The 15,454-nt window shown below is 39.2% G+C and overlaps 1 protein-coding gene across 2 annotated transcripts; it reads left to right on the top strand.

The window, feature by feature from the left end:
- The first annotated feature begins 2,989 nt into the window (after positions 1-2,989).
- Positions 2,990-14,107, top strand: LOC134872095 (tyrosine-protein phosphatase non-receptor type 7-like). 2 transcript variants are annotated; one of them, XM_063895227.1, is made up of 12 exons: positions 2,990-3,108; positions 5,086-5,175; positions 7,051-7,327; positions 7,444-7,624; positions 7,714-7,798; positions 7,889-7,968; positions 10,563-10,700; positions 10,795-10,995; positions 11,724-11,917; positions 12,625-12,738; positions 12,830-12,914; positions 13,272-14,107. In XM_063895227.1, exons 3-12 carry the CDS (start codon positions 7,227-7,229, stop codon positions 13,392-13,394), a joined length of 1,302 nt encoding a protein of 433 aa, XP_063751297.1. In that variant the 5' UTR covers positions 2,990-3,108; positions 5,086-5,175; positions 7,051-7,226; the 3' UTR covers positions 13,395-14,107. The 2 variants fall into 2 exon arrangements, with proteins under 2 accessions (XP_063751297.1, XP_063751307.1); XM_063895237.1 differs by lacking the exons at positions 2,990-3,108; positions 5,086-5,175 and adding an exon at positions 6,313-6,523.
- Positions 14,108-15,454: the final 1,347 nt, after the last annotated feature.

The raw sequence follows: 15,454 nt of genomic DNA, 5'->3' as shown, positions 1-15,454 counted from the left end.
TGCATACTTTTTATTTGTGAATATGTATTTATTACCAAACCTGTAAGCTTTTATTTTCAAGTTGATTTCTGCTGAAAGAACCTTTGTCCTTACAAAGATAATGATAATAATCTTTATTTGTACAGCACTTAACATGATTCAGGTGCAGGATTCGAAGTGCTTTAACAAGGCACACATCACAATTTAAAACACAACCAGAGTTTAATATGCAGCAAAAAACCAAACACATGATACAGCAGTTTACCACTTTCAGAGAGACAGCAGTAAAAGCTATGATAATAACAAATAAAACAATGAAATGGTGATACCTCTCAGTAAAATAAAGGAAGACAAAACCACTAAATAGGATAAAACATAAATAACATAATTCATAAAAGAGTCAAAAAGGAAGAGGTCTATAGAGAAACGTGTTGTTCCTCTTTTAATGGTAGTTTTTTATCACCTCCTTTTGCCTTTTTCTCCACATTTTTGCATCTCCTTTCATTTTCTGTCATTTCTTCCCTCACTCATGTCCCATTAGCACCCAGACGACAGTATAAACGCTCCCTGTGTCATTACTGGATCAATTAAAGTATTTCAGCAGTGAGTCTTCAGTGGGTTGTTTTCGCATTGCGGAATTATAATAACTCACAGGGAGTCGTTCAGGTCAACAGCGCTGTGTCTGCATACTTCCCAATCTAATTCATTCAGTCATTCTGCCTTTATTGATCACGAGGGAAATTTGGTTTGCGATTCACACACCGAAAACACAGCAGCTTATTAGACACCATACAGAAAATCATATAAGTAAATGGCGGTGGATAAGAGCAGACAGGGAGTGCAGAGCAGTTAAAATTCAGAATATAAATGAGATACAGAGACACTAGAGGCATCATTTTAATGTGCAAATGGAGTAATTGCAGTGGGTATAAACAACTCCGTCTTGTTTTACTGAACAACCTGAATGTTTTCAGTCTGCACAAATGAAATGTACTGTAATTTCTTTCCTTCTTTTCAGTTTTATCAAGGGTGTAAGAATAGAGGGTCGACGACAATGGCAAAATATTACTAATTACCTTCACTTATACAGATTTGAGGTACTTCAATTTAGTATTTTCCTATTTTATGCTCCTATTTTATGCATCTCATTGTACAGTTTTTCATCACTTTCATCAACGTTTTGATTTGTAATTAAATATTAATGCATCAGACATTTGTCTTTGGTTTTTACAGTTCAAGTATAACTAATATATGCATTAGATTTTAAACTGGCCTCCACAGTTTGACCTGCTATTGTAGACTTTAGCATTGAGTAATAGTATTGTACAGCGCCAGGAACATCATGGGTTTTTCAAGTTAACGTAGGAGAAAAGGTGAGTACACACATCTTGTATATTATTCCTGAACAAATATTTAAAAGGGCGTGATATTTGTTGATATTTTATTGGTAAAAAAATGTATGGTGGTTTACTGTATTAAAATCAGAAATGGTTCAGTTTTTAATTTATTAATTGATGTATTAAATACTCATTTATGCTAGCTTGTTTAAGTTAGCATAACAAAGCTAGCTGTTTGTAGCTAGCATTACGAAGCTAGTTTGTAGCTAGCATTACGAAGCTAGCTGTTTGTAGCTAGCATTACGGAGCTAGCTGTTTGTAGCTAGCCAAACAAAGCTAGCTTTTGGTTGCTAGCATAACGAAGCTAGTTCGTAGCTAGCAAAACAAAGCTAGCTGTTTGTAGCTTGTGTAATAAAAGCACCAACTCCAATTATCCAGTGCCTTTAAACTATGTCTTTTGTTACCTTTTTTTATTATTATTGGGAGTCTTTCAGTAGATGGTGGATAATTACATACAAGTTTAAAGTAAAATGTTATTTTTAGTGCTAGCATATTGACAGAAAAGTTGACAATTCACAACCAAATATACGTTAACAACCTGATATGATATGAAGGCAGAACAAGAAACACAACACATTGAATTTGATGTCTTAGGTTCATTAAATATTCTCATAATGTTATCCTGTCTTGCCATATTGTTGTACAATCCTTCCTGTTGTCTCTGTTTCATCCTCCATGTTGAAAGGACTGTTTCAGACTCTCAAATATTGACAAATCCTGCTTTTTTTCTGTTATATTTTGGTTTTGAACTGACAAAGCAGGACATTTATACACATGGATGGATGTTTTTTTTCAAAAATTTTGGCAATATATGTACCAAACGATTCATGGATAATGAAAATAATCATTATTTGCAGCCATTTGTAACACTAATTGTCCCTTTGATGTTAAAACCTAAACTCATAAACATTTTGATGTATCATTTTTTTTCAGGATTGTGTAAGACAGATTGCTCAACACCAGGCACAAGAAACAGCAGCAGTATAGCAGCAGAGCTCTAATGTTGCCTTGCAGCTCTGAACCAAGCCCTAAAAGTTCCCCCACAGTGTGATTATCTGCTCATCACGCATCGAGGAAGAGTGCTGTCGTGAACAAGAGGTGTTACTTCTATTAATTTTATTTCTATGGTGACTGCTAATAATGCCGGCAGGTCGGCCTCCGTGACCGAGTCCCAGTAGGTTCTCATCCTGCTGCTGCTCATCTGACAGCTGGAGAGAAGAGACGAAGAAAATCAGTTTATACAGCCCCACTGTGAAACACTGCTGATGGGTTAACACACACACACACACACACACACACACACACACACACACACACACACACACACACACACACACACACACACACACACACAGGCAGATGAAAATAAATACACAGATACACAGTGTTGAAGCCCATGGCGTGCAGTCTAAAGGGGACCCATAACCTTGAATGAGTGGAATCGAAAGTGTATGTGTGTGCGAACAAAGTGTGCATGTTCTTGTGTGTGTGTGTGTGTGTGTGTGTGTGTGTGTGTGTGTGTGTGTGTGTGTGTGTGTGTGTGTGTGTGTGTGTGTGTGCGGTGATGAGAGAGTGGGTGGGTGTGCAGAAAAAGGAAGTGGCGAGGAGAAGATAGACGTAAAGACAAAACGACAGTAAGCAACAGATGAGAGAAAAGGAAGAACACACAACACTCAAACAAAGACAAGAAGAAGAAGCAGAACGAGAGAGGAGGGAGGCAAACAACAATAAGGTGAGTGAAAGGGGGCTTAAATAAACTTCTTCACCTTAAAGATAACTTTGAACTGTGAGGTGAATGGTGTTTGTGAAGAATATCATTACCATTTATCAGTGTGGAAACAAAATAGCTTTATAATGTTATATGATCCATATCAGGTATTAGAAGTAGACATAAGTTATTAAGTATTGCATTCATAACTTGAAGTACATGCAAGGTATGATTGAAAAACTTTCCCAGTACTTCTACTGCTTCAAACATAGGGAAGGACCTCTTTGTTTTTAGGAAATATGTCACGTTCTTCTCTATGAGCAACCGTCATATTATCCACTGTGTAAAGTAACTTAAACTGAAGTACATGGGTCTGATGATAACAATAGTACAACTACATGTTGAGTTATTACAGAATGTTACGTGTCACTTATTGTTTTACCCCTCACATTCTCTGTCATTTCCAGTAGGGGGCGACTACCGGTGTCAAAAATAAGTTCAGGAGAAAATGACCCTTCTTCTCTCATGATTTAGTTTCACAGTAAATATTTTTCTTTATGACTTTATGGTCTCAATCTCTAATATCAAGTCTTGTTTAATACAGCTTGATGTTAATTTAATAAATTAGGGTCCCGTTAAAAGTAAATCAGATGATGCAAAGTGACTTAAGCTTGCTTTCCCTCTAATAGCCAGCCGGGGGCCAACCTATTTGTTTCAGGACGAAGTGAGATTGTATAAAAGGCTGTGAAAAAATGACTGATAACCTCAGTAAAGATTAAAACAATGACTTTATAGAATCAGTCGCCAATTTCAAATGTCTTCCCGTACATCATGATGTTCATTTTGTGTTTGTAGTGTCTTAAACCTGCATTCTTTCTAATTCTCACTTGATTTATCACTTCAGTAAATATTAATCTGATCAGTTTATGGTCTCAATCTGTAGTTTCAAGGTTTATATGACACAGCATGATGTTTATTTTATCAATTTTATCCACATTTAGAGTAAAACAAAGGATTCAAAAGTATCTTCAACCTGTATTATTTCTAATAGTCAGCAGAGGGCTTTGGGACTTCTGGTTTCAGGAAGAAGTGAGATTGCAAATTTGTCTTGTTCAGAGTTTAATCGTACTTCGCTCAACTTTCTAGTACTGGTTCCGAAAAAAGCAATAGGGCGCCAAAGACCAAGATATCGACGGCACGAATATCAAACTTAAGGCTTCAAACCCGTAACCAAAAGACAACCAACGTGAGATGTCACAGTGACTTCTTATATAGAGTCCATGTGACGAAACAAGTACTTAGTCTATGGATCAAGTTAAAAAAGGACTCCATATTTAATCTTCTCGAATGATGGGTGAAAGACAACATGGAGTCGTAAAGTTGAGTCACAGTGTTCAGTAAGAGAGTCACATTGATGTTTGTTATTTTCTAATATGTTATATACTGTAGATGTGTGTGTGTGTGTGTGTGTGTGTGTGTGTGTGTGTGTGTGTGTGTGTGTGTTTTTATGCTGCTGTTGTTTTATGATTTGAAATGAATGATTCATAAGCAGCTGCTGTTGGTGTTTTAATAATCAATGCCTGGAGCATCAGTCTTTCTCTCTTTTTCATTTTCTCTCCATCTTTTCCTTCTCTCTGACTCATTCTCTATCCCTCTCTCCCCTCAGGTCTCTCTCTGTCTCTCTACCTGAACACGTTGAATAACGGCAGAAAAACAGGACATGTCTATTCCTGCCTATCTTTCTCACTCCTTTACTTCGTATTTTAACTATCTCTCCTTTACTATCACTTTCTCTCTCACCAATTCTTCACTTGTTCCTTCTTGCTGCTCCAAATCATCGATTTTAAGAGGGAAAGAAAAAGACAGAGGAAACGTATCTCCTTCCTCTTTTTTTTTTTGCTTATTTGGTTAGTTATTTTGGTTAGTTGTTTATTTAAGTACTTATTTAGTCACAAAGTTAGCACGATGCGTTCAGAAAAGTCATTTATGTCGTTGTTTTAGGTGAAACTCAGCGGGGGCTCCGTTGTAAGAGGAGGATTTACACCCTACAGGCCTGAATTACTCCAAAACACAACAGCCGTCAAAAAACCGGTAAGCCTGATCAATATATTATCAAACATGTGATTGTCAGTGGTGGAGGATACTCTGTTCTGTCCTGCAATCAGAGTCTTAAGGTAAGAAAAGCAAAAGTATTGCCAACCAAATGTTCTTAAAGGAGTTTTCCCTTTCTTGTAGTTTGTTATACAGGTTTGTGTGCATGTAAATGGTCTGCAAAGGCTAAAATCACCGTGTTCCCTCGAAAGTGAGTTTCTCCCCCACACGGGCAGGGCTGTCAATATGCTGTTGACCCATCAAAACAGCTAACCAATCAGAGCAGAGTGGGCTCTGGTTTCAGAAAGATGGGGAAAAGAGGGGCTGCAGCACAGGCAGTATGAGAAAAATAAAGAGCTTTCTGAACATTAAAGCATGGAGACATGTCAGAGTAGAGGAACAATACTAATATGACCCTGAAATTGAGCCAAATAGGGCCCCTGTAAAACAATATGAACCATTTCACAGTTTGAAAAAATCTCAAACTAATTTTGGTTGAACAATAACAAAGGAAATGATAACTTCTTCCGATCACTGCTGGCTGATATGAAGTGCATTCTGGGATACCTAAGTTCTTACATAAAGCAACTCCTTGAGGTCTCTAGGTAAATTGAGAAACATTTGGTCTGTTCTTGTCTGAATGTGATCAGATCAGACCAATGACATGAAACAAGAACAGACAACAAGTCAGAATGAGAAAAAAAAAACACTCATGTCTCTTCATATCAATAACACACACTTGCCCTCCCCCTGTATGTGTGTAAGTATTTTTGTGTGTGTGTGTGTGTGTGTGTGTGTGTGTGTGTGTGTGTGTGTGTTTTGAGACAGTGTGGGTGAGCTGACTTCCTGCTGTGAGGAAACTCTCTTCCGATGGAGACACACTGAAACTGTTCAGATCTGAACTGGTGTGGAAACACAATGAATCACACACACACACACACACACACACACACACACACACACACACACACACACACACACACACACACACACACACACACACACACACACACACACACACACACACACACACACCCACATACACACACACACACACACACACACACACACACACACACACACACACACACACACACACACACACACACACACACTTACACACACACACCATCAGGGTTCAGGCAAATCAAGTTGACGATGATTAGTCTATGATGTAGATCTTTGTCAGTGTGGCAGGAGCTTCGCCTTGGCATCGCAGCTAGAGTTAATCGTCGAGTCAAACTTTGTTAATTGACCTTTCATAATAAGGAAGCTCAAATACAAAAAGATTGAGCGGGTGCAGAAAAGAAAGAAGTTTGACTTAAAATAGAGGCTTGAGAACATAACGGTGAGTACGATCAATGCTTTGGTCTCGGTCCGGGAGGCTGCTGCAGTAAACATGCTGTGAAACTACAAACATGCTTAATACCTCCATTGAGAATCAGCTGCTTAAACAGTAGCTGAATCGTCATCAAAGCAATGATATTTTCCACATTTCAACAATATAAATCTTTGTCGAACTCTATTTTAAATCTTTCTGATAAAGGCTTTTGCTTTAACTAGAATATTCTGACTAGAATTGAGGTTTAAGAAACCCTGACATTTAGAATAAAAACAGAGAAAGAGTTCCCTGCACACACAATGTGAATTAGTGATTGGTCATTTCCAGGTTTCGTATGACTGCTGAATATCCTGTCTTTTTACTTCAAAAGGGAAGTTTCTCTTTTACTCACATACAGTTCTTGCCGTAAGCATCTAGTTTCAGAAACTGCAGCTACACGAACTCAAAGGACTGCAGCCATATTTTATTTTTGAGATAGAGCAGTTTATTTTGTCCAATGTTTTGACATTTATGGGGTTCTCTCTTTCCTACAGGGTGGTACGATGATGGACAACTAAGAACAACTCAACACACACACACACACACACACACACACACACACACACACACACACACACACACACACACACACAAACACAAACAAACACACACACACACACACACACACACACACACACACACACACACACACACACACACACTCTACAGAATGTCAGCAGTGCACTCAGCTTCACTTCCTCTCGAGGACCCGATCACGCCCCCTCCCCTGACCACTCCTCCCCGCAAAGCCTCGGTCCGTCTGCAGGAGAGGTGAGTATCAAACCAACACTCAATAATTATCATAAAATGTCTCTACTATCTTTAAATGTAATCACTTTCTGAAAATGATTTATGCACATTATGTTTTTGATTGGTTCTCTGTGTAGGCGGGGCTCTAACCTCTCGCTGCTATTGGACGTGAGCAGTCTGGCGGCCGAGCCTGTGTGTTCCGTCTCCACCCCAAAGGAGGTGTGGCTTCAGCTGCTCCACACCTCCTCCCGGCCTCTCACACACACCTTGCTGCAGCTGGCGGCCACTGACAAAAACACACTGAATGTAGAGTACCAGGTACTGCTGAGCTTTCAGAGTTACATAGAATGATTCAAGCGTTCATGGCGTCTGTTTTAACGTCCGGTGCATCCCTGTCTCCTCCACAGAAAATCCCTCCGAACTTTGTGAGTGCCGCAGAACTCGATGTTCCTGGGCACATGATCAAAGACAGATACAAAACCATCCTGCCCAGTCAGTAGCTGTCCTTCTCCAAAGTAGAAAAAACTGTTTGTGTTTCTTTTTTACTTTTGTTTATTATCATGTTTTGTTGTTTGCTTTTAGACCCAGAGAGCCGAGTGGTCCTGAGGAACCCGGAGGAAGAGGCAGAACCAGACCGCTACATCAACGCTAACTACATCAGGGTCAGAGACCAACATTATTTCATTTCAACTCAAGGCACACGCATTTGTTGATTTAGGCAGTTTGTGATTTAGTCTTAGGTTAAGGTGAAATATCATGTCCTATTTCTTTCTTTCTTTCTTTATTAGGATCCCCATTAGCACTAGCATAAGCGTTGGCTATTCTTCCTGGGGTCCTCACACACACACACACACACAGAACAAACATTAAACAAAACTAAAAGCAAAATAGAACAACTCATTTCATCATATGAACAATGGTATATGAAGTGAAACAAAAATGGTCATCACATTTTAGCCATCATCACAAGGCCAAACCACAGGCACAGTTACATTTTACTCTGTAATGCTCATATAATGTTTTAGCAACCTTTTAAAATGTACTTGAGAATTTTCCTGAATTATGTGGACTATTTACTTTCCCTTACCTCCATTGGGCTCCTTTGTTTACTTAAAGTGACATCACTACATACTCACGCTTCCATTGGCTAGCGCTCCAACACATTGTAGGTGGTAGGCTAAGGGCCGGGACATATCTAAGCCGTTGACCAATCACAACAGAACCGGCCAGCTAACCAATCAGAGCAGACTGGGCTCTGGTTTCAGACAGAGGGTGAAAAGAGGTGCTGCAGCACAGGCAGTCTGAGAAAAATAAAGAGCTTTCTGAACACTAAAGCATGGAGACATGTCCCAGGAGAGACACTACAATCTGATATGATCCTGAGAATGAGCAGAAAATGGCACCTTTAAGGATATTATACAAATGAGAACTGATGAGGCAGACGTTTGTCCAGAGTAAAAACATTTAGTGGATAGAAACAGGTATGTGTTAGCATTGCAGAGTTTAAATCATTTGAATGAAACCTGGAAAATGCACAAGCTAAAATGTCCATGTGCACATCAAAGGGATCTTAAAGTTCTCTCTTTATTGAATTCTAATTCTAATTTAAAAAACCTCTTTGAAAAATGTCAGCTGTAAACAGATCATTGGTTCGAGTGTCATCATCTCTTCTTTATGGTTGAACTTTATCATTTCATTATTTAGTCCTAATTAAATTAGTTTAGTGACACTGAAGATAATATGTTTCCAAAAGAAAACAAGCTGATAGAGTGTGACAGCACTGTCACTCGCGTGGGCGTCTTGTTATTTGTGTGTGTGTGTGTGTGTGTGTGTGTGTGTGTGTGTGTGTGTGTGTGTGTGTGTGTGTGTGTGTGTGTGTGTGTGTGTGTGTGTGTGTGTGTGTGTGTGTGTGTGTGTGTGTGTGTGGGAAACCTAAACAGACAAAAACTCAGATATGATCCGTCGGTTTATCAGCGTAGGAGTGTGACAACCAGGAAAACCACAGAAAGTGAGGGAGGAAGTGACACGTCCGTGAATGACAAACCCTCCCCTCTTACCGCCGGCCCACGCATCCCTCACACTCTGCAGCCTCAGCTCTGTGTGTGTGTGTGTGTGTGTGTGTGTGTGTGTGTGTGTGTGTGTGTGTGTGTGTGTGTGTGTGTGTGTGTGTGTGTGTGTGTGTGTGTGTGTGTGTGTGTGTGTGTGTGTGGTTGAAAAGCAGATGTGCAACCACATCTGGAAACTGTTTAATAGATCTTTACTCTGCACTTTCTGTCTCATGGGGTCCAAGTGGTTTCAAAAGCAGTCATGTCCTCTGCCTGATACAGTTATGTGTTTCCTATAAATGTAAAACTGTAAGCCGTGCAAAGAAAGAGCTGTACTGCCTCCTGAAAGTTCCAAAGTCTATGAAAGTTATGAGTGATTTGTGCAGTTGAATAGATTGCAGAATAAGCCAGGTATCCAAAATAAATATCAACTATCAAATAAATGCAGCATCCAACCATCCATCAGTCACCTGTAGAGCATGACAGTAACATGCATTTCTATTGATTGATTAGATGGATAGATATTGATTGATACCTAATGATTGGTATATCATTTTGTTTATTGATTGGTCATTTGATTACTTTTTTTATAAATTAATTGGTCGTTTGATTGATCAGAAGTGATTGAGATATTAATTTATTGGTTGCTTGCTTGATTGAATGATTGGTTGGTTGGTTGGTTGGTTGGTTGGTTGGTTGACTGGTTGATTGATTAATTGATTGGTTGATTGGTTGTTTGGTTGATATATTGATTGATGATTGATTGATTGATTGGTTGGTTGGTTAATTGGTTGGTTGATATATTGATTGATTGGTTGGTTGATTGGTTTGGTTGGTTGGTTGACTGGTTGATTGATTGATTAATTAATTAATTGATTGGTTGATTGATTGATTGATTTATTGGTTGGTTGGTTGGTTAATTGGTTGGTTGGTTGACTGGTTGGTTGATTGATTGGTTGGTTGGTTCGTTGGTTGATTGGTTGTTTGGTTGATATATTGATTGATTGATTGATTGGTTGGTTGGTTGGTTAATTGGTTGGTTGGTTGACTGGTTGGTTGATTGAAAGGTTGGTTGGTTCGTTGGTTGATTGGTTGTTTGGTTGATATATTGATTGATTGATTGGTTGGTTGGTTAATTGGTTGGTTGGTTGATGGATTGATTAGTTGATTGATTAATAGATTGATTGTTAGTCCTCTTCTCTGTGCTGCAGGGTTACAGAGGGGTCCCGAGAGCTTACATTGCCACCCAGGGGCCGATGCTGCACACCGTGGGGGATTTCTGGGACATGGTGTGGCAGGAGAGGAGCAGCATCATCGTCATGGTTACCAGACTGAAGGAGAACAACGAGGTTTGTCGACTCCTCGGCTCCTCTCTACCGCTTTCATGTCTTTTTTTTATCTTGACTTGTCCTAAAAAGTGTGTGTGCCTGTGTTTTATTCCAGAAATGTGAGCTGTACTGGCCACAGCCGAGGGAGAGTAGGAGGAGGAGGAGCAGGAGGAGTGTGAAGGAGGAGGAAGAGGAGCAGAGGGAGGAAGAGGTGGAGGAGGAGGAAGGAGAGACAGAAAAGTTTGGCAGATTCCTCCTCAGAGTGACAGACAGCCGGGAGAAAGACGGCTTCACTGTCACTGACATGGAGATCCAGGTGCAGTGTTTTAACTCAAGTACAGATATTAAGAATTGACTTTGCTTACTTTTACTATTTTATACTTATACTCCACTTCCTTTCTAGTAGTGGTAATTGATTAGTAATCCTGTAATTTATGGCCTTGTTCACAAACAACCGGATATGTTCATCAGAGTGTAACATCTGCCACAGCCTTATCATCGTTTAGAGATAAACAAACAGGAAGCGACATTTCGCCCCACTGACACTCAAACATTAAACATTTGCATACATTTCAAAATATGTTTATGTAGAACTGCATTGAATAAACCAATCAGTCCAAACTGCAGAGGAACATAAAGAAATCTTCAATTAAGTGCATGTTAATACTCATCATGATAAACGCCCATCTGTGTTTCCGTCCACTGAATGTAGACTGAGAACGTGTTTTCACATGAGAAAATAACCACAGTGACAGAGTGCTTTCCAATGAAACAGAACACTTTTAAAGCACGGAAAGAACAAAAAAACAGCATGTAAAGAATATAGCTGAGACAGTGTGTTTGTTGTCTTTCCAAATGGTTTTGAATTTTGGTCTCTGTGCACTTGAATTTGAACACAGAATCTCTGAACTTAACATGTGAAGTTAATGTTTGTGTGTGTGTGTGTGTGTGTGTGTGTGTGTGTGTGTGTGTGTGTGTGTGTGTGTGTGTGTGTGTGTGTGTGTGTGTGTGTGTGTGTGTGTGTGTGTGTGTGTGTGTGTGTAGCTGGGTTTGGAGCGTCGTAAGGTCAGACACTACTGGTTCACCTCTTGGCCAGACCACCACATCCCACAATGCACTGCTCCCCTGCTGAGACTGGTCGAGGAGGTGGAGGCGTTCAGGAAGTCCCTCCCACCGCCAAGCCGTCAGCCAATCACAGCCCCCGCATCGGATCCTGGACCAATCGTCATCCACTGCAGGTTGGTTCCTGATCAAACACGTGTGGTTTATTAGTAGTGAAGGGTCTTAACCATCTTTGCTTTTATAGCACAACAAAATGCAGGTTCAACAAGCTTTATGGCTCTCTGGGTCACATAACCGTAAAACAGCCTGTGATGTGGTGGATGTTTCGAAAGCTCCTTCCTGTTTGAGGACAGAAACAGTGTGCGATCAGAGAGCAACTTCTGTGTTTCTCGAGATACATCTAGAGAGAAGAAGTAGATTAAGGACGCGGCTCAGTAGTCCTGAACAGACCGCAGGGGAGAACAACTTTTTTTTTAACAGAATTTGAATGAATTTAGAATTTAAATATGAAACCAAAACCTTTCATGCTATTCTGAAGACATGATGGGAACATTTGTAACCACAACAGCAAACATCTTGTACTTTGATCTGAAACTCTCTTTACTTCAACATGCTATACTAACTATTTTAGTTATTTTATGCTTCTTTATAACATTTGTTTCAATACAAATATTATTTTATATCATTTTATTTGATTTTATGGTTTTCTATTTTATATATATATTTTTTTGAATTATTATATTTAATTTTTAATTTAAATTGTATGTTTTGATGGAACTGAATAGTGTCTGTCATAGCATTTAATCCCAGCTGCTGTGCAACAGGGTCTTCAAGGTGCTCTCCCTCGTTAAACTTCTGGCCTGCACGTTTCCTCTCCTCTCAGTGCAGGTATCGGCCGGACCGGCTGTTTCATCGTCAGCAGTATCGGCTGTCAGCAGCTCAGAGACACCGCGCAGGTTGACATCCTGGAGACCGTCTGCCAGCTCCGCCTCGACAGGTGGGGAAAGCTCTCCACTCTTTCTGTGTTTTATCAGATCTCTGTGTCACCGGTGTTACATTTTGTTTCTTCCTCCCCCCGTCCTGTGCAGAGGTGGTATGATCCAGACCACAGAGCAGTACCAGTTCCTGTACTCCACTCTGGCCCAGTACAGCCAGCAGCTGCAACTCAACCAGGTACTCCACGCTGTTCCCCTGAATCACATGCTGGTTACTTCATTGATATTCTTATGGATTATATCAGCAAGAAACAAAACACATCACAAGCATATTGAAAGTTAAGACTCTTATTCCAACAAGGTACCAAAATAAGACTGAAAAACATGACAAAGCATTTAACATAAAACCACATAACCACAAATTAAGAAACTGACCAAATAACAAATGGAAAAAAGTGCTGATAAAATAATGTTTTTGCAAATTTCTCTACTAACTTTAACAGCCTTTAGTGCTAATGCTAGCTGACGACGGCCCTTACAAGCGTTTTTTGAGTAACAGTAGAGGAAAAGTTCATCCCCAGTGTTTCCTCCTCAGGAGCAGAACCAGAACCAGCAGAACCCAGAGGACCAGGTGAGCAATCAGCTACAGAACCTGCAGCTGGACAACACACCGAACAAGAAGAACTTGGAGAACCATCAAAGCTCGATACAGACCTGAAAAAAACCCAGGAGACCACAGAACCAGCAGAATGTATGAAAATTATTGTTAACAGAACCAGAATATGGAGAAACGTATTGGACACCAGCAACAACACTCAAAAACATGCACTTACAGGCAGAGAATTTGGGAACCAGGGTCCAACAGGAAAGGTTGCTTTGTGCAGCAGAGGCTAAGAGAACCCAGGTGTTCATGCTCACTGTGGACTGTCGCAATACAGGTTTTCACTACATGATTATCATGGCTGGAATAATTTACATTAACGATGTTGTCGCTGATATGTATTGAGCATTTGAGTGTCTTGATTGAGTGTGTAATGATCGCTTGTCCCCAATTTTAATGCACATTAAGTATTGATATTTTATTTTTATTTGGCCACTTGTTAGATAGACAGGACAGAAGGGCCACGTTTAGGATTCAAACACGGACACTCGACACCTTTTTATGCACTTCTATTTATGTGATGTCTTATTTGTTCTCTTTGTATTTATATATTTGATAAATGTTTTCTAATTGTTTTTAATCTTTTGAACAGTTTATCTTTCACCATCATTTGTCTGTTATCCACTGGGGATTTGCATCATCAGACTTGATGTGTTCATTTGACTTTCATCGTTTCTCACCATGGTTTGGTTTTCTGTTGATATAGTGCCGTGTATCCTTTGTGACTTTTGTAAACTTAAGTAATTAAAATAAATTACACAAATATTTAATATATAGAGTAATTACGGGTATGAAAAGCATTATGACTCACTTTTGTTTTATTTGACCTATTTAGACTTATTCCTGTTTATTTTTAATGTATTTTATGATGTATTTTTATTTTATTTATAAACACAACTTTGATTTTTGGATTGTATAGGTTAAAGTTAACTTCTATAGCACCAAGAGTAACCTGACTGAGTCCACATAATGTGATTATAAAAAATTTAAGAACAGAGGTGTAAAGTAACTAGATTTACTAAAGTACATTTTTGAGGTAATTTAGTATATTTTGATGCCAATACTTTTGTACTTTTCATTTTGAATGCAGGACTTTTACTTGTAAAAGAGTATCCCTACATTCTGCTACTACTTCTACTCAAGTACAAGATCTGAGTACTTCTTCCAGCTCTGTATAAGTACCAGGTACACAATGTGTCGATGGAGAGAATGATCGTACCCTGTCCCAACAGCAGGGGGCAGTGTTTCACTCACACAGAGGATCCCCATCTATCCGTCTCCTCTTTTTCTGCTCTCCTCTTCTTCCTCTATCAACCCCACCCAAACAGGAAGCAGACACCACCTGCAGCCTGCAGCATGCATGTTCTAATAATACATGCATGCTGCAAACAGGTTGATCAGGTTTATTATTAAGTAGGTTCCCGTGCAAGGAATGTACCATGGTGTATAATAAGACAAATAAAAGCAAAAAAGGCTACAGCAAAAATCAAGAAACATAAACATTGACAGAGAATGTGCAACAGTATTTAAAATAAAATAAAAATAACTAATACAAAGAAAATGTAAGATCAATTCACAGCAGATCACTTTTAAAAATATAAAATGTATGTTAGTTTTAACCAGTGGTGTAAAGTAACTAAGTAGTTAAGTATTTCCATTTTCTGCTTCTTGGTTCTTCTACTCCACTACAATTCATAGGTAAATGGTGTACTCTACTAAGTAGGTGTATGTAATACCTTTAGTTACTTTACAGATTTGGATGAATGATGGTAACTATAATCAGCCCTTAAATCAGACTTTAGTTCACCTGCAGTAAATCCAGCTGCTACCCTGCAGTATACAAAGCCATTCAAACTAGCTGCACCTTTACCAGCTCTGAGAACACTTTAATGATCAATCATTATAAAACATATCAGAAATATTATTCTGAAATGGACCAATCAGACAATGACTACTTTAACTTCTGGTGATGATACTTTTCTACATTTACTTAAGTAACATTTTGAATGCAGGACTTTTACTTGTAATAGAGTATTCCTACACTCTGGTACTTCTACTTTTACTCAAGTACAAGATCTGAGTACTTCTACTTTTACTCAAGTACAAGATCTGAGTAC

Source organism: Eleginops maclovinus, chromosome 1 (assembly GCF_036324505.1).
Source record: "Eleginops maclovinus isolate JMC-PN-2008 ecotype Puerto Natales chromosome 1, JC_Emac_rtc_rv5, whole genome shotgun sequence".
In the NCBI taxonomy this organism is placed as follows: Eukaryota; Metazoa; Chordata; class Actinopteri; order Perciformes; family Eleginopidae; genus Eleginops; species Eleginops maclovinus.
This window is presented reverse-complemented; position numbering and strand designations above follow the sequence as displayed.

Excerpts from the sequence above, each read along its gene's own strand:
- LOC134872095 (XM_063895227.1), top strand. The coding sequence starts at position 7,227 with ATGTCAGCAGTGCACTCAGCTTCACTTCCTCTCGAGGACCCGATCACG. Across the intron at positions 7,328-7,443 it reads TCGGTCCGTCTGCAGGAGAG|GCGGGGCTCTAACCTCTCGC; the intron begins GTGAGTATCAAA and ends TTCTCTGTGTAG. Across the intron at positions 7,969-10,562 it reads TCAACGCTAACTACATCAGG|GGTTACAGAGGGGTCCCGAG; the intron begins GTCAGAGACCAA and ends TCTGTGCTGCAG.